Source organism: Sorex araneus, chromosome 2 (assembly GCF_027595985.1).
Source record: "Sorex araneus isolate mSorAra2 chromosome 2, mSorAra2.pri, whole genome shotgun sequence".
NCBI lineage: Eukaryota > Metazoa > Chordata > Mammalia > Eulipotyphla > Soricidae > Sorex > Sorex araneus.
Window position 1 is genome coordinate 27,463,097 of NC_073303.1, and position 17,340 is coordinate 27,480,436.

A 17,340-nucleotide genomic window follows, 5' to 3' on the forward strand; every position below is an offset into this window, starting at 1 on the left:
GGGTCTGCACGAGCACAGAGGTGATGCTGGAAAACGGCGGAGGGAGGAAATGGGGGTGGGGTGGGGTGTCTGTTCAGGCATAGGGGCCTCTGGAGACATCAGTGAGGGGGCCCCAGGGCCCAGGCTGACCTTGCTGAGCTGGGGCAGCACCTCCCAGAGCAGAGCATGCAGGGTGGACAGCTCTCGGCCCAAGTCGATGTAGCCCTCGAAGCTGCTGCTGTTGGTCAGCGTGTCCAGGTTGGAGATCTCGTACAGAAACTGCTGCATGGAGCCCCACTCCAGCTCCAGGAACTCGTTCATGAATCCCAGGAAATCCTCCTTTGAGGTAAACCTGGCCGAGGCACCCGGAAGGCAAAGGTCACACATACCCAAGTCTCAAGGTCGAGTGGGACTTGGGGGAACCTGCATGCCCACCTCCCTGGCCCTGCTCCCGCCCGGAGGTGTCCCTCACTTGGAGAAGTTGGCCAGGTTCTGGATGACCTTGGCGATGAGGGTGAGGGTGCGGGAGGTCTGCTCATCCGGGTACTCCTGCATGAGCCCAAAGAGACTGGGCGACATAATGGCGGGGCAGAGGAAGCGCAGGAAGAGCGAGGCGCTTATGAGCCGGTCAGCGATGTCCTCCCGGCCCCGCTCTGCGCAGCGCAGCCGCCAAGATGCGAACACCTCCTTCAGCTCCCTCGGGAACACGCTGGGGGGAAGGGGCGGGGAGACAGAGAGAGGAGAGAGAGAAAGAGAGAGACCTGGACTGAGCCCCAGAGACCCTCAGCTTCCAGGGAAGATGCTGAGGGGGGTGGGAGGAGGTGAGGGCGTGGGAACAGGTGAGAGAGACAGGCGGGGAGGGACAGCAAGAGGGAGACAGAGGCTGCGGGAGGAAGAGGGCGATGGCCGCAGGGACAGACGGATTTGGGAGAAAGAAATGAAAGGGGCGAGGAGGAGGGGGAAAGAGACACATGGCAGAGAGACGGAGGGCGGTGTGTGAGAGAGACAAGGAGAGGAGGAGAAGAAAAAGAGACACCGGGGAGAGACAGAGATGGGAGAGAGATGGAGGGTCACTTGAGGTACAGGGAGCTCGGACCCCCCAACTCTTCTGGATTCCAGGGAAATGGGGATGGAGGCGCCCGGGCATGATCCCCAGTCCCTGGAGTGGCTCGGAGCCCCTTGCCCCTCCGCCCGGTTCCACCTGGCTGTCCCACTGACACCTTAAACAGGGAAGCAGAGCTGGCTCTCGTCCCCCCCTCCTCCAGCTGGCTCCTCCTCCTGACGCCCCCAGTCCTGCCCCCATGGCCCAGGACTCCTTAGTCAGACTAGCTCCCCAGGAACTTGATTTCCCCCTTCCAGTGGGTTGGCAACTCTGTGGATCCTTTCCTCGAAGGATCCTTACAAAGTCACTTCGCTCCCCTTCCTACTCATCCTGCCACCATCTCGATTCTGCACATGACACCTGCCAAGCCAGGGCTTCATCCTCCTGGCTCCAGTCGCCCCTCACCCCCACTCTACCGAAGGACTGATCTTACTCATGACACTTCTCGGGCCTGACACCATGAGTACTACCCCATGGTCCTAGCGATCAACGGGAAGTCAAGCTGACTGCTGAGGCCTGTGAGATGCCAACTCCGGGGTTTCTCACTCAAGACATCTCATTTCAGGGGGCTGGAGAGATAGCACAGTGGGTAGGGCGTTTGCTTTGCACGCAGCCGACCCGGGTTCAAATCCCAGCATCCCATATGGTCCCCTGAGCACCGCCAGGGGTAATTCCTGAGTGCAGAGCCAGGAGTAACCCCTGTGCATTGCCGGGTGTGACCCAAAAAAAGCAAAAAAAAAAAAAAAAAAAAAAAGACATCTCATTCCCCACTAGGGGCGTTCCTCACCACTTCCCACACTAGGGCCCGTGACTTCCACTAAACTTAGCCTCACTGCTGGCTCCTGAGAGTTCTAGATATCTGAAGGGGTCACTGCCTGCCACCTCCACCTCCACACAGCAGAATCTAATCCAGTCTTCAGAGACCAGCCCAGGAGGCACCTCCTCCAGAAGCCTTCCCTGCTTGGCTCAAGCAAAGCTCTGCCTTCTCTGGCTTTACTCGAACTCTGGGCACCTGACACTGCAAATGCTCTGTGGCTTTCTGTGTCTGAATCTGGCCCTTCTCCTAAGTGGAGAGGGACCTAGGCGGGCACTACTGGGGCCCCTCCCCTCTGCGCTACCGCACCAGCATAACACTCGTACTCGGTCCTCTTTGAGGATGGACAGATGGATGAACAGATGAACACAGGACTCCCCTGACACCGGCCCCGTCCCCCCCGCCCCGTCCCAGCGTTCCCAGTCTCACCAATGGGAGTTGACCACCTTGCACAGGGCCAACTCACAGCACATTCGCAGGTTGGCCTGGTGCTCGGCCAGACTGGAAGCCGTGCACTTGATGGGATCCACCTCACAGTTCTCCTCGGACTCGTACAGAGCACGGATGAACTCCCCTGCAGTGTGCACACAAGTGGGGCTGGTTACACTCTCCACAGGCAGAGCCACGGGCTGCCCGGCTTTTCGGGGATGTCAGAATCAGGTGGCTGGAGGCTGCGGTCAGCACCGAGCCCAGGAAGGGTGGACTGGGAGCGGGGGAGTGGGGAGGAGCGGCTAGGTTTGGGGGTGCAGTAGCAGGTTCGGGAAGAAGAGGACCCGAGGGCGGGCCATACCAATGGCATCCTTGAGGTATTTCTGACCAATCAGTCTCATGTACTCTTCTATGGCTTTAGTGGCGAGTGTGTTCTCGCGAAATATGAGGTGCTCGCGTTCCATGAACCGGTCCACCTCGGACATGGCCATGTCGGAGAGGAAGTCCTGGGGTGCAGAAAACCCACAGGTCAATCTCTCAGCCAGCCAAACTTGCGGAAACAGAAAACCAGAAACACCCTCTGCTCCCTGCCCCTTCCAGTCGGCAAGTGCCCATACCCGGGTCACCTTGCCCTGGGGGTGCAGCACGCACCTTGGCCTTGCCTGTACTCTGCAGGATGTGAACGAGCGCGCTGGCAACCTCCTCCTTGCCCTTGACATTCAGGGCGGGCTCCAAGACTGCACACAGCATCCGATAGTGGTTGGTGACGTACTCTGCAAACTCTTTATACAGCTCCATGGGCAGGATACTCATGGTCTGGTACCGTGCCTTCAGCCGCACAGCTGGGCAGCCTCCTTTGCCCTTGCCCCCGGAGCCACTCCCTGAGCCTCCCCCTCCCCCCGAGCCTCCCATCCCCCCGGAGCCCCCACTTCCTGTTGGCAGGGTTACGGGATACCACTGCTCGGTGAAGTGGCGCCCTGCGAGGGTGGCCACAGGCACAGTCACCAGGCCCACATAGCCTGCCTTGTCCTTCTTGCGCTTTTTGTCTGAGTCTCGGTACAGATGCAGCCGCAGGGCGCGCACCGCCGGCAGGTTGTTGAACTCAAAGTGCTCGCCCCAGAAGACCGTGTCCCCTGAGGCCGAGCGGGGTTTGGAGGTGGTGCGGGCATACAGCATGTCGTCCAGGCACAGCTCACAGTAGTACCGTTTTTTGGGGGGCAGCTCACGGGCCTCGATGATCCACAGCTTCAACACGTTGTCCACCCGGCGACTGTTGTCCTACCATGGTGAGGCGGGCGTGGTGGACAGAGGGGAAGGGCCAGAGGGACAGACACCAAAAGGGAAGAAACGGTGACAAAAATGAGACCGTCTCTAAGGCAGCGATCAGAAGGTGGAGAAGTTGTGAGCTGGGCTGGGTGGGGTCTCCCCTGAATTCCTGTCCACCTGGAACCTGGCGGTGGGCCCTGTTTCGAGGAGCAAGCGGGGCGTGCAGCTGTGACCCTACTAAGAGGTCACATGGGGATGGCGTAGGCCCAGCATGCAGTGGCCCACAGCTCTGTGGCAAAGGCAGTTTGTGGAGCTGACGCACACAGTGAGGAGCTGGTCACATGCAGACAGAGGCTGCAACAGGACAGACTCAGCCCCAGGTTGAGGACTGCTAAGGCCGGTGGGCCAGCTCCAGAAGTTAGGACACGGGGTGAAAGAAGCTGGAGCAGCAGAAGAAGCAAGGCCCTTGATTCAAGACTTTATTCTCCTCAAGAAGCCGAGAACACGTGTCTGTTGTTTGAAGTGAACCAGCCTGGGGTTGTTATCAGGGTAGCCCTAGGAAATGCAGGCAGCGAGTAGCTCATCCATCAGACTTGGATCGGTACGGGGAAGCTTCTTACTTTATGTATCTATATAGGTATGTGTTTGGGGACCAGCCCCAGTGGTGTTTCAGGGCTACTGCTGGTTCTGTTATTCAGAAATGAGCTCTGGTGGTGCTCAGGGACCCATATATGGTGTCAGGGATCAAAGGATTTGGTTGCATGCAAGGCAAGCTTGTTAGCCTCTTTATTCTCTCGCACAGATTTTTTTTTTATATAATCTTCTCAAAGATTTTATATATATTGCTTTTTGGGTCACACCTGGCAATGCACAGGAGTTACTCCTGGCTCATGCACTCAGGAATTACTCCTGGCGATATGGGATGCTGGGAATCGAACCCAGGTTGGCCGCATGCAAGGTAAATGCCCTACCCCCTGTGCTATCACCCCAGCCCCTCAAAGATTATATCTTGAGAAGATATATTTTTAATTGTTTGCTTTGGGGCCACACGTGGCAGTGCTCAGACTCCTGGCTCTGCACTCAGGAATCACTCCTAGTGTGCTCAGGGGACCATATGGGATGTCAGGGTTGAAACCTGGGTCTGGTGGCCCTACCCACTGTACTATTGCTCTGGCCGTTTGGATTTCTTTTTAAAGCTAGACTGGAAAACTGAAACTATTAAGGGGAGAGCTAGAAAGTTCCTCAGAAACAGTAAGTTACATTGAGAAAAAAAAAACACATAATAAGCATAATGTTAATCATTATGCTTATTATGTGTTTTGTGCCCGCATGGCAGAGCCTGGAAAGCTACTCGTGGTGCATTAGATATGCCAAAAACAGTAACAGTAAGTCTCACATTGAGAGACATTACTGGTGCCCGCTCGAGCAAATCGATGAGCAACGGGATGACAATGACAGTGAATAAGCATAAGCCAGGAAGGATGGGGCTGGAGAGTGTGAAAAAGGCACAGCTCAGGGGTGAGGACTGTGACGCTGCCCTGTGCTGAAGGGGCCTCTGCCTTGGCCTGCCAACACTGAACCCAGCATCTTGAGTCTGGTTCTTTAGCTCTGACACAGAAAAGAGCCCCTACCCCGCCCCTTGGAAGGTCAAAGTATCACTGGAAATGGGATAGAGAGAAGAGCTGACAGAACTGGGAACATCTGTCCTGGGAAACAAAGTCTTGGGAAGAAACAAGCTCCCAGAATTTCTAAGCTAGAGGAACCTTCGAGATTATTTAGTCCAGCCCCAATCTCAGCAGCTGCAGAGAAGACACCAAGGCCTGGCGCAGCCCCCCCTGCCTGCTGCATGTGTCTAAGAAAGGGGCTGGGCCACCACCCATCAGGGTTCCAGGGACAGTGGACAGGCCCTTCTGTCCACCAAGTCTATGATCTCTGCGGGAGGGAAGCAGAGCACAAGGTAGAAAGAGAAATGAGGAGAAATGAGGGACTCAGAGAAAGATGGGAGTCACCTCCTATTCATCCGGGTCCCTTCCACCCACCCAAACCACTCCCTCACGCAGCTCACTGACCTCACACTGGGCCCCCACCCCACGTCCCCCGTGTGACCAGCGGAGTCCCCTTTACTCCCAATACCTTGTTGGGTTTTACCGCCCGCTGGAGATTCTCGATCCATTTGTCCCTTTCGGCTGCAGAACGACAGGCAAAACATTTTGTTCCTGATGATGTGGTCACCTAGAAAGGGGTGTGGAGCTGAGACGGGGCTTGGGAGCGGAGGGGACCTTCTCCTTGGGTCTGTGTTGCCTACAGCCTCCCCTCACTCTCGGGGAGTGAGTATTTGGGGCCACGCCTTGGTGATGCTTAGAGGTCACTCCTGGCTGTGTTTGGGCATCAGGGGACTGAACCCAGGCCACACGCATAGCCTGACCTGCTGATCTCTCCCGCTCCTCCCAACATCATTCTGATTTCTTTTTATTGAGGTAAGTCACATGGTTTGTAATAGTGTCGACGGTTATGCTTTAGGCAGACAATGTCATGGCGCTATACCCAGCACCAAAGTGCCAATATCCCCCCCCAACCCCCCACTTTTTCGAATCCCTTCTTCTGGGAAGGAAACCCCACCACCCCTTCCTCTGTTCCCTTGGCGTCCCCTCCCGTGTGGCTTACTCTCTGCTCTTGCTCCCTGCCCTCAGCCCTCCTCAGGTACCCAGTGGTCTTGGTACCTCGAAACAGAACTCCTGGCCCAAGATAGAGCTGTGTACTGGCTTGATGATGGAATCTTCATCCAAATTCAGTTCCAAGGCCTCGGCTGCACTGCTTGGACTCAGCAAGGACTCATGGGAATGTGACTCCTTAAAACTCTGCATCAACCGGGCCCTGGAAGCAGGAGATTCAGGAGAGAGGGTTCAGGGTCCCCAGTCTTCTCCAGCACACAGGGCATGGCCATGCAAACCCCCGACCCCTTTCCACATGAGCTCAGCCCACATAGGCAGGCCATGTGGAAAGGGAGGGAACCCTGGAAGAATCCCCTAGTTCCACTCCCCATGGGGCCGGGGAGACTGGCACCCAGGAATAGACCATGGCAGAGAAAAAGAACCAGAGGCAGAGACATTTCTCAGTGGGACTTCTAGGTGCCCCTAACACCCCCCCTCCATGAGCGTCTCAATATAAGGGACAGAATGGAAATAAGGAACCAAAAGTTCAAAGAAGATTAGACATTCGTCTGGGCTTCGACACATGACTTGAGCCTAAAAACACACTTAATGGTTCAAAGAGTGAATGAATTTTAGCTGAATCAGTCAAAAGGGTGCGGGGAAACGGTAAGAAAGCTGTGGAGTGAGGATGAAGAGGGGAGGGGGACACGCACAGATGCAGGGTCGAGCCGAGGGAGGCAACGCAGGGGGTCGACTTGGGAAGAGCCTGGGGAGCAGAGGGGGTGAACAACGGTCCATCGTGTGGGGTGGGGGGGGCACCCGGCGGGATGGGCCGGGGAGCGGCGGGCCGGCGGGCTGAGGAGTAGCGGCAGGAGAGCGGGAGGGGGAGCGCGGGTGTGGGAGCCTCCGTGCAGCTATTTATAGCAGCCCCGTCATTCGGCTCCGTTGCCGTCAGCGCTACGCTCCCCCGGCCCCCCGCCCCCGCGGCCAGGAATACCTTGCCCTCACCCCCCCCCCCACCGCCGGCCCCAAATCCAGCTCGGATGACACGGGAGGGGGGCAGGGGAAGGTGTGACTCACCTATCCCAACCTCCCTACCTGCCCAATTCCCGGGGGCGGCCAGACATGGGGGGAAGGAAGGACAGGGTTCTCCCTCGGGAGGATGGGGTGAGGGGGGGAAGCCCAAGGAGGGACCCCGAGGAGACAATAGCAGGGGAAACGGGGCCATCTCCTTCCACCCCAGCCTCACAACAGTGCCCTCCGCGGCCAGGATTAACCCTCGACTTCCCCCCAAGCCCCTCCACCGTGTCGGGTACCAGAGCCAGCCGGACCCGTCCCTTCCCTCCCCCACCCCCCAGCGGTCCCTCACCCCCGCCGCTCCCACCTTCCCATCTCCCCCCACCCCTACCGGACCCCCCAACGCTGCTTTTCCCCCTCCCTGCCCACAGCCCCTTCCCAGATCCCAGAAACACTCCTCCTGGCTCTGGATCCAGTGCTCCAGGTACAGCTCCGGGACTCCGTCCGGGCTGAGGCGCCGCCGGGAGGAGCCCCTCCTTGGCTTCACCTTCACCCCCTTCCCGGCCCCTCCCGGCCCCCTGCCCCTCTCAAGCGGCTTCCTCGGCTCCCTTCCGGCCCCAGAACATTCACTCCTCAGCCAATCAGTGGCCTTCCACCTCTGCCCTCTCGGCCCCCAGCCTGCCCGGGAACCCCAAGGCGCCCCTCACAGGCCACTGGCCCCATAGCGCCACTCCAGCCGCCCCCACCCCCGCCTCCCCCCACCTCCCATACCGGTCATGGTCAGCACTTCGGAAGCGAGGCAGGATCTGGCGAAAGCTGCTGGTCCGGTCAAGTTTGGGTTGCGACTTCGTGCGTTTGATGGAGCTTTTTAGCCTCCGGCTCAGGAAGCCTTGCTGAGGAAGGGAATGGGGACAGCGGTGGGCTGGAGCAGTTCCCTCGACCCACCCTCCGCCGCTGGGGTCCCTGGAGGAAAGTGGGACTGGGAGGAAAGAGAAGACTCTAGAGGCGAGGAAGGGGGGGCGGAGGGGGCACAGGATCCCTGCTACCAGTTTGTCTTCCTTTGCTCCCACGGGTGCGAGCGCGCGCACACACACAAACACACACACACACACACACACACACACATACACACACCAGCTTGGAGAAGGTGGGAGGGCTGGTCTGAGAAGCAGGGGGGCAGGACCAAAAAGGGGGAACCAAAGAGGTGGGGAGACACACACTCACGCTCCATTCTCCCGCCTGCCCCCTTTCTCAGAATCCTGAGGCTCCAGCTGGGGTGCAGGGGAGGGTCCAGCTGAGCCACATCTGGCAGCGCCTTCACTCACTCACCGAGGGCCGGAAGGGCGCAGCGGGGGCGGCCTCCATGCTGTACTGCTTCCCCCCAGGGACGCTCTTCCTCCTCGAGCGGCCCAAGTGGTATTCTGGAGGGGGGAAAGGGCAGCGGGGAGCTGGGGAGGAGGTCGCCCTGGTCCCAGCTCTCCATCCCAGGCCACGGCCCTTTCGCCCACCTCCCCTGACCCCTCAGCTCCAGCCTCACCTACCCCCCGGAAAGCAGCAAGAAGAACATCGGCGGCGGCCGAAAGGCTGGCGGTGGGAAGGAGGGGGCAAGGAACCCGAGCCGGAGCCCCCCGGAGGGGATGGGGGGGGAGGCCTCAGGCCCATGACTGAGATGGCAGTCAGCAGAGGGCCATGACTGAGAGGGTCAGTGAAACCCCAGTAATAAAGGACATGGGAGAGCTGGGCCCTGGGGTGTTCCTCCGCCCCGGGAAGGGGCTAGCTGCGGGGGCAGGCTGAGTGAAAGGTCATTGCCCTCCAGCAGCCTCTCTGCTCACGGCTGGGCACATCTCCCACTGCCCGCCCGCCCCCAGGAACCTCAGTCTATCCGGCAAACCGGGCTCACCTCCCATGCCCCCCACCCCCCCCCCGCCCTTGGACTGGAGGGGGATGCCCGGGAAGGGACAGCGCAGAGGGGCAGGGCCCTGGAGTCCCAAACTGCAGGAAGGGACGGCTGGGGGGTGGGGAGGGAAGGGGCTCGGCTGGGCTCCACGTACACTGCAGCAGGGAGGGGGAGGGGAGGAGAAGGATGCAGGGCAATTGCCAGTGGGGGCTCGGGGACTCCCAAGTGGGGGTGGAGAGAGGAAGAGGAGGAGAGGTGAATGCGGATGAAGCTGGGACTGCCAAGAGTCTGGAGCGGTGGCGGCTCGGAGGAGGGAAGCTGAGGTTCAGCTGCCAGAGAATTTCGAGGGGCCGAGGGGCTAGAGGAGAATGCAAGTGGGGGGATGCCAAGCTCCGGCTCCAGCTCCAGAATGGCTGCCCAGGCCTGGGCTCCCCCCTCGGCCCCACAGTCACCACTGCAGCCAATGGGGGGGCAGGTGCTGCATCAGGGGCGGGGCTACCATCTCCAAGGCAACAAGAAGCTACAGGCTAGGGGGGGAGTGGAGAGAGAGAACCGGAAGAGCTGCCTGTTAACCCTCTCCTTTCCAGAACAAGGGAAGGTGTCAGCTACATTCTCATGGGCTGCTTTAACAACTGGGAAGAAACCCCAACTTGTCCCCAGCCTCCCTGTACCTCTAAAATGCAGGTACTGGGCTAGAGATATGGCTCAAAGATAAATGTGCATGTCTTCAAGGCATGAAGGAGACCCAGGCACCATTCCCGGCACCACAGAAATAATAAATAGGAAAGACCCAGGTGTTAAGATGGTTTTCATACAAAAATGTGGGTCCCAGACCTAGGAACCCTAATCAGTCCCTTCAGAACATGTGTGGCGCATGGAAACATATACTGACTTGTGGGAGTACGTGTAAACAGGAAGAACAATACAAATATAGATTGGGGTCCTGGTGCTTATGAGACATACAGACAACTCTGAGCACAGGGGTGCCGTGGGTCTACGTTCTGAGACGCTACCGCCCACATATCTGGTAGGATACATGCTTAGACATATGTGAGCACTGCAACAGAGGAGTACAAACTGGCCCCTGGCCCCACAGAGCTGCTAGCGTGGATGTGTGGTCTGAGTCCCTTTAGGCAGTCACAGGCAGCACACCACAGAATTGGACACTGAACCATGAGACACACACATGGTTCCCCTCCTACACACACACAAACACACACACACACAAAACCAGTTTCTCCTCTAAGACATGCTTGAGTCCCACCATGATTGTCCACATCAAGGTATCTCTACAGCCCCAAAGCAAAAACGTCCTTCCTTCATTCACAGGAACCTTTATTCTCCGGTCACAACTATCTCTGCAGAACCTCTTCACCCCTAGCCCTCCCTGAAGCCAATATGTGCAGCTGTGACTGCCACCAGCATGGAGAAAATGCACCCACAATCTTGCTACACAGCCAACAATGCAGTCAAGGGCTCAGCCCATCTTCTCTTAATCTCTCATTGCCCACACAGGGCTGTCTTACTACCATTCCAGGGAACCTAGGTCAGCCATTCCTTCCCTCTGCAAGTTCCCCCAATAGAAACACAGAGTCTAACTTGAAATCCGCCGAAATTGGCTTTGGAACTCAAAGATTAACAGAAGGAGAACAAATTTGCTAATGGGTTCACTCGGTTCTTGCAAGTAATAGAACCTCACACATATTACCAGGAACTAAGATCCAAGAACTCACGCAGAAGTCACAGGTACGCAGAGAGCACACTCACATCCGTTTAGGCTCACAGTCGCGAGGCAAAGAACAGCAGAAACACACAAGGAGAAGGGGGCAGAGTGACAGGAAGCGAGGCCATGCTGTCATTAGAGCTGCATGCAGGGCCATGCACAGAAAACACAGCACACACCCGTGTCCTCGGGGAGCCAACCTGAGAAGCACACAGCGCGATCCTGGGGCTCCATGTCCCAGCCCTGAATGATGTATACACGCATGCACACACTTAACAGCCACCTACACAGACCCGTAACACAGGCATTGTGCATACACCCACACATGTACACACCCTGTGTACACACACAATTGCGCACACACACACACACACACACACACACACACAGCAAGTGCTTCGACTCCCACCTCTCTAATCTCGCCCTCGCCCACAGCTCTCCCCACTGCCCTCCGGTCCCTCAGCCCCCTGTCCTCCCCTCTGGTCTGTCTTTCTGGTCACAGCCGGCTGAGCCAGGAGGAGAGGCTGCCAGAGGAGGATGACGGAGAGTTGGGGAGAGCTTTCAAGGGGGTGGGGGGGGCAGCTCTGAGCTGAGGACAGGAATCTCTAATGACAGTCCTGCAGAAACAGGCCTCACTGTGAGCCAGCCTCCATGTCTGGGTCACCTCCCCTGGGCCCACAGAACCTGCTGCGCCCAAACTGGCTCCTACCTCGCTCCATGGCTCACTCAGGTCTTCTCTCGAGGTCACTCAACCCAAAGGTCTGACCCTCGCTGCACCCCCCGCCCCCACCCGGGACCCCTTCTCCCCTCTTCTCGCCCACCTCCCCATCTTAAGTTCTTATCTGCTCTTCTCTCTTCTAAATCTGGCCCCACTATCTCCCACATTCCGGTTCTCCAGCTATTCTGTCCCTGGCTCACTCACCAAGCCTCCCCGGCTCCTCCTCTCTCTTCCTCCCTACTTTTCCCTTTACCCACTTTTTCTCCTTCTCAGCTTTTCTGCCCCCATCACTGGAGGAGCTGGGACTCACACCTGCCTAACCCAAAGGTGTTTCCGGAATGGAGGGGCGCCAAGGCCGCTCCCACCGTACTCCCTGCCCCCACCTGCACAGCACCCACCACCAGACACGCCCTGGACACCCATGCTGGGGTTGACACACATACCAGGGCCAGCGACGAAACACACATGCAGACACACACACCTACCACCAGGGACACAGAAAATTCTGCTCATGTAGCCACACATCATGCCCACACACAGACTGACAGGATAGGGACGTGCATCATGCATGCACTGAGGGGGGGGGGGAACACATGCAGCAATATGGCCAGGGACAGCCCCACAGGCCAGGGACTGGCCCAGAAGCTCCCAGCCCAGAAGCAGGCAGACAGGCTAATACAGGCTCACGGCTGGCTGCTCATGTGTGCATGAGGAGCTGGTCCCCCCTTACACATGGCACCGACAGACAGGGCACACGACCACGGGCACGGACACACACGGACACACGGGTTGCCACCTCCACCGAGGGGCTCCAAGATCGCCCCCACCCCACCGCCCCCGCGAGCTCCCCCACGGAGACTGGCCCCCGAGCCCCCCGCCCGACCTCCACTGTCCCCCTCCAGTTACCATAACTCCCCCCACTCGGAAGATGCAGCGAGAACATGCGGAGGGAGCAGCTGCTGCCGCCGCCGCCGCCACGGCCTCCCCACCCCCCTCCCCGCGCCCCCGCACACGCGCGCCCCCGTCCCCGCGTCCCCACGCGCGCGGCGCCCCCCCCACGCGCGCGCCTCGTCGGCCCGGCCCCGCCCTTACCTCGCGCCGCCCCCCGGGGGGGTCGGGGGTCCCCGGTGGGGGAGGGGCCCCGCCCCGGCGCGGGGGAGGGGTGGGGTGCGGCGGGAGAGGGGGCGGCGCGGCCCGGCTCGGCTCGCGCCGCCCGGCGCGGTGGGGGCGGCGGCGGGGCCCGGGACGGCCGGCCGCGCGGTGACGGCCGCGGGAACGGCTCCCTCCGCCGCCGCTCCCGCCGCTGCCGCCGTTGCCCGGGCCCCGCCGCCGTTGCTAGGCGACCGCTGCTGCCGTGGCCGCCTCTGTCACGAGCCCCGTCGCCCAGAGACAGCGCGAGAGAGACGGGGGAGGGGGGCGAGGGGACCCCCAAAACCAACCGGGCCTCCCACCATCCCTCTCGGAGCAGGACCCCCCGCCAGAGCCCGCGGCGGGAGCGAGGGGCAGCGGCTCCACCCCGCAGAGGAGGAGCCCCGGATTCCGATGCCCCTCCAAGGGCCGGCGACCTCTCCCGGGCACCGGCGCCCACCGCCTCGGCGCCCGCCTGCGCGGACCCAGGCCCCCCAGGCCCAGGATCCCCCGGGCCCCCGCGCGACCTCCATGCACTTGGCACACCGCGCGTCCCCGGGGAGCCTCAAACGTTCCCCAGCTGTCAAGTCTCACCGAGCCCCCTGCCCCCTCCCCAGTAAATACCCTGGGCCCCTGCCCCACCCTCATCGAGCCCCGGAACAGAACCATCTCGGCACCGTCATCTCCATGACGACGCACAACTGTGCCCCCTACCAAGCACTCAGGCAATGCACTGCGGAGCCCCCCGACCCCCAGGTCTCACAGGAAGGAGAAAGATGGGGATTATGTGGGCAGAGACGCCAACCGCCAGACATAGGATGAACATGTTTCCCGCGCACGTGACCACAGCACACAGGTATGCACACGTGCACACACACCTTCCCTGGACACGGACATGACTCACACACACACAGATGTGACAGACAGCGCACACTTTCTCTGCACACACTACACCACCACCTGGCTTTGCCTGCGCCGTGCTACCCACAGAGCCCCAGGTCAGAGGTTTCCATGACAACGACACCACCGGACCCACCCGGGGTGGCTGACTGAAGGAAGGCAGGGAGCAGTTGGAGCCGGGCCACAGGCTCTCTGAGGAAGAGGGCCTGGAAGCAGAGACCCCCGAGGGGTAGGGGAGCTGGAGGAAGGGGTCAGCGGCTGCTGGGGGGGTGGAGGGCCTGGGGCCTGGCAGGGGAAGACATTGGCCGGGGGCAGTGCCAAGGGGGTTTCTGGGGGCTGAGGGCGGCTCTCTGCACCTTGGCTGCAGATCTCTGTTCTCTGCCTTCATCTCCCCTCACTGTTCCCATGGAAACCTTTTAAGCGAACTTCTCAGGAAGACAAAAATCTTTTTTTAAATGACTAAAGAGGGGGGCGGAGGGGGGGCAGAAAGCGGGAGGGAGGGGCAGAGACAGATGGAGAGAGGGAGAGAGTTGGAGAGACAGACTGCAGAGATAGCTCTACAGACAGACTGAAGGGCGAAGAGATGGGGGTCTGATGGGGGTCGACGGCGGGCAGAGGGGAGCAGGGAGAAGAGAAGAGAAGTGGGGAAGGGCAAAGCAAGGGGGTGGCGGAATCGCAGGAAATAGCAGCACCAGTAAGAGGGAGGGGGGCAAGAAGAGAGGAAGGGCCCCGGCCCCAGGTCTGCAAGAAGACTCGGGCGCGGGTAGGTGGGGCCGAGGTCTGGCGGGAGGGCAGGAACTAGGTCACTGGCGCCCAAATCCCAGGCCCGGCCGGGCGGGGCAGGGACGGGCACCCTCGGACAGGAAGCCACAGATCTAAGCGGACTATTTTTGCAAGCACCCGGGAAACAGTCAAACTTCGCTGCTGGAGAGAGGAGGGGAGAGGGGCAGCGAAACAGAGCCAGGGCCACCCCCCCCCCGCCCCCAGCCCGGCCTTGGCCGCAGCCCGCAGCCCGGAGGAGGGCGCCTGCTCCGCCCCGGCGGGCTCCCACTCTCGGGAAGCGAGACTCGTCTCCGCCCCCACCCCGGCGGCCCGGTGGCCCTGCTGTCCCTCGGCCCGCCTGCCACTGTCCGGGGCGCGAGCCGGCGCGGCCGCCGTACCATGCTCGCCGTGGGGCCGCCCCTCCACGGGCACGGAGACCGTGCGTCTCAGCAGTTTGTTGCGGCTGGACTCGCTCCTCCGGTCCCGGATCAGAAGGGGGTGGATCTAGGGGATGGGGGGGGCGGGTGTCAGACCTCCCGGGCCCACCGAGGGAGGCTGCACCAGCGGCCCGCCCACCTCGGCCGACCCCCGGGTCATTCCTCTTTCCCTCGCTCCCCGAGTTTCTCTCCTTCCTGCCTTCCCATCTCCTCCCCCTACCCCCGCCCCCGCCCCCCGCCCCCTTCCTCTCCTCCCCAGTCCTTCCTCCAGGGCTTCCGAGACACCTGGAGCACTTTCTCCCGAGCCTCAGCCCTCTCTCTCGCCACGCTGCCCGGGGAGGGGGCTTCCCTCCCAGCCTCCCCTTTCCCCTTGCCCTTCAGTTCCTCCAGCCCCCCCCTTTCCTCCCACCCGCCCACCTCCCTCACCCCCTTCCCTCCCTCCCTGCTTGTCACGGGGGTAGCAGAAGCTGCATTTATAATCAAAATCCACAGCTTGTCTCCCTCCCACAGCCCGGCTTGCGGCCAGACTGGGACCCAACCTCCCCGCCCCCCACCCAGGGCCTGGTCACCTCCCCCCACCTCACAACGTCTTCCTTGGTCCCCCACTTAATCTCCTGCTTCCCCTCTTCTCCTCAGCCACTGCCCCCCTCCCCTTAAGCCTCTTCCTCAAAAGCCCCCTCCCCACCTTTCCCACACCCCTCCAATCTCCTCCACCCCTACAGGACAGCCACCCCCAGTCCCTAGCCCCATTCCTGAGCCCATCCAGTTTCAGTGCCACCCCCCCAACTCCCACTGCTCAGGTTTCCCCCCCCCAGTTCCACCCACCTCCCCATCCCTCACTTTTCCTAGCCGGGATTCTGGCCATTCCCAGAGCCCCCCAGCCTGCTGGCCACAGCCAGGACCCTGCCTCCATTCCCGGCCTCCCCTCTTCCTCCTCGAGCTACTTCCCATTCCTCTGGGTCCCCCCATTTATCCTGTAGGGGCCCCAAACCTGGGGTCAGGTCTGTGACCACTTGTAAGCCACTCAGACGTTCCCAGCGCCCCAAACTCAGACTCGCAAACCACTCTGCCCTCAGACCCCGGCCTGCCCGCGACAATGCTTCTGCTCTGACCCACGTCCTCCACGGACCCCGTGACCCGGCAGTTCTCAACCCACCATTTCACCACATATTTACTTGCTCCTGGGTCCCTGGGGGACCCAAACTCCACTTTCAACGCTGCTCATCACACTTTCCCCAATAGCCTTTGGGGTACAGCTTTCACCACCCGTGAGAGGTTACCATTCCCTAGAGCTGGTCCCCCAAGCCGCCCCACTGCCCGAATCTCACGGGGAGGCATCCCCCATCCTACCCTCTGCCTGGCCCCCTCTGGACTCCGAGGTCACCTTTCACCCATCTCATCCTCTCCAATCAGGCCCACCATTGCCTCTTCCCCACCCTTCCTCCCCTTGGACAAAGTTCCCCACTCTCAGCCCCGTCCAGCCCGGCCATCCCCTCCTCTGAATATCCAGTGGGTGCCTGGGGCCGCCCTCGGTGTCCCTGAAACTGGCACCTCCCAGTCTGGCCTTCTCTGCCACCCACACCAACCCCACTGGCTTCATCTCCCAGAACCCTCCAGGTTTCTCTGACTCTCCCAGAGCACTCGCTTGTCCCTGCTGCTTCTCAGGATCCCACCCTCCAAGGACTCCGCTCCAGGACGGGGACAGACCTCGCGCCCACTTGGGGGAAAAGGAGAAGATTCCCTGGGGTCACTTTGGCGGGGACCCTTCACAAGTAACTCCTGTGTCTTCACCCTTGCTCCCAGCCCTCCCCTTTCCCTGTCACATCCTAACTTATCCCATAATAAAGGCAGGTAAAGCCAGGGACATGCCTAGATCTTAAGCCACCATCTCCCCAACCCTTCCTGTGGCCCTCAGTCCCCGGGTCCGGGGACAATGCCTGCCCCTGTGATCCCAGCCCGGCGGCCAGCCTTCTCCCACTGCTCACAGTGATGTCTTCTGTGCCTTCCCTGTGCCACCCCTTTTCACTTCTGAGGACTGTCCCCGTGTTTGGTGCACATCTTGCCCACATTACCCAGAGTTCGTTCCCCAACCTTCACACCCCGCTCACCTCGTCCTCATCCAGCATGAGAAGCTGGTTCCCCGAGATGATGCAGAACCGAGGGTTCCAACCAGGACGATCATATGGGGAATGAACGTATTGGGTTCGATGCATAGGGGGTCCCCGTACATCTGGGGGACAGAGACACACAGAAATGGTAAGGGAGGCTCTCTGCATGTGGGAGACAGAGACCTAGAATAACAAGAGTCCACAAACGTGGCAGAAGGAGACCCCACCCGGCTGGAGGAGATCACACAAGGAGGTGAGGCCCCTGGAAACTCTTCAAGAAGAGAAGAAGAGCCTCTCTCTCTGTGGGGAGGGAGGAGAGGGGTCCACATCACAAGGGACTCCGCAGATCAAGGGGAAGGAATACAAAAGGGTGGCACAGGAATTGTAGAGCATGACAGGGCACAAGCTT

General features: G+C 60.4%; 1 protein-coding gene across 17 annotated transcripts in view; it reads right to left on the reverse strand.

The window, feature by feature from the left end:
- SYNGAP1 (synaptic Ras GTPase activating protein 1) overlaps positions 1-17,340 on the reverse strand; it is a 32,204-nt gene that overhangs the window by 11,554 nt on the left and 3,310 nt on the right. For 11 of the 17 annotated variants that reach the window (XR_008628426.1, XR_008628427.1, XM_055124948.1 and 8 more), the window contains exons 2-12: positions 16,932-17,053; positions 14,785-14,890; positions 8,588-8,679; positions 8,030-8,151; positions 6,311-6,464; positions 5,724-5,822; positions 2,976-3,602; positions 2,686-2,830; positions 2,325-2,469; positions 452-688; positions 130-331 (exon numbers count right to left, since the gene is read on the reverse strand). Coding sequence is in view for 15 of the 17 variants with exons in the window: in XM_055124948.1 (XP_054980923.1) it covers positions 130-331; positions 452-688; positions 2,325-2,469; positions 2,686-2,830; positions 2,976-3,602; positions 5,724-5,822; positions 6,311-6,464; positions 8,030-8,151; positions 8,588-8,679; positions 14,785-14,890; positions 16,932-17,053 (2,051 nt within the window). In the remaining 2 variants the exon portion in view is untranslated. Of the gene's footprint in view, positions 1-129; positions 332-451; positions 689-2,324; positions 2,470-2,685; positions 2,831-2,975; positions 3,603-5,723; positions 5,823-6,310; positions 6,465-8,029; positions 8,152-8,482; positions 8,502-8,587; positions 8,680-8,799; positions 9,169-12,502; positions 12,555-12,688; positions 12,819-14,784; positions 14,891-16,931; positions 17,054-17,340 lie in introns of those variants that run through there. The other 6 variants (XM_055124955.1, XM_055124954.1, XM_055124949.1 and 3 more) reach the window with 6 other exon arrangements.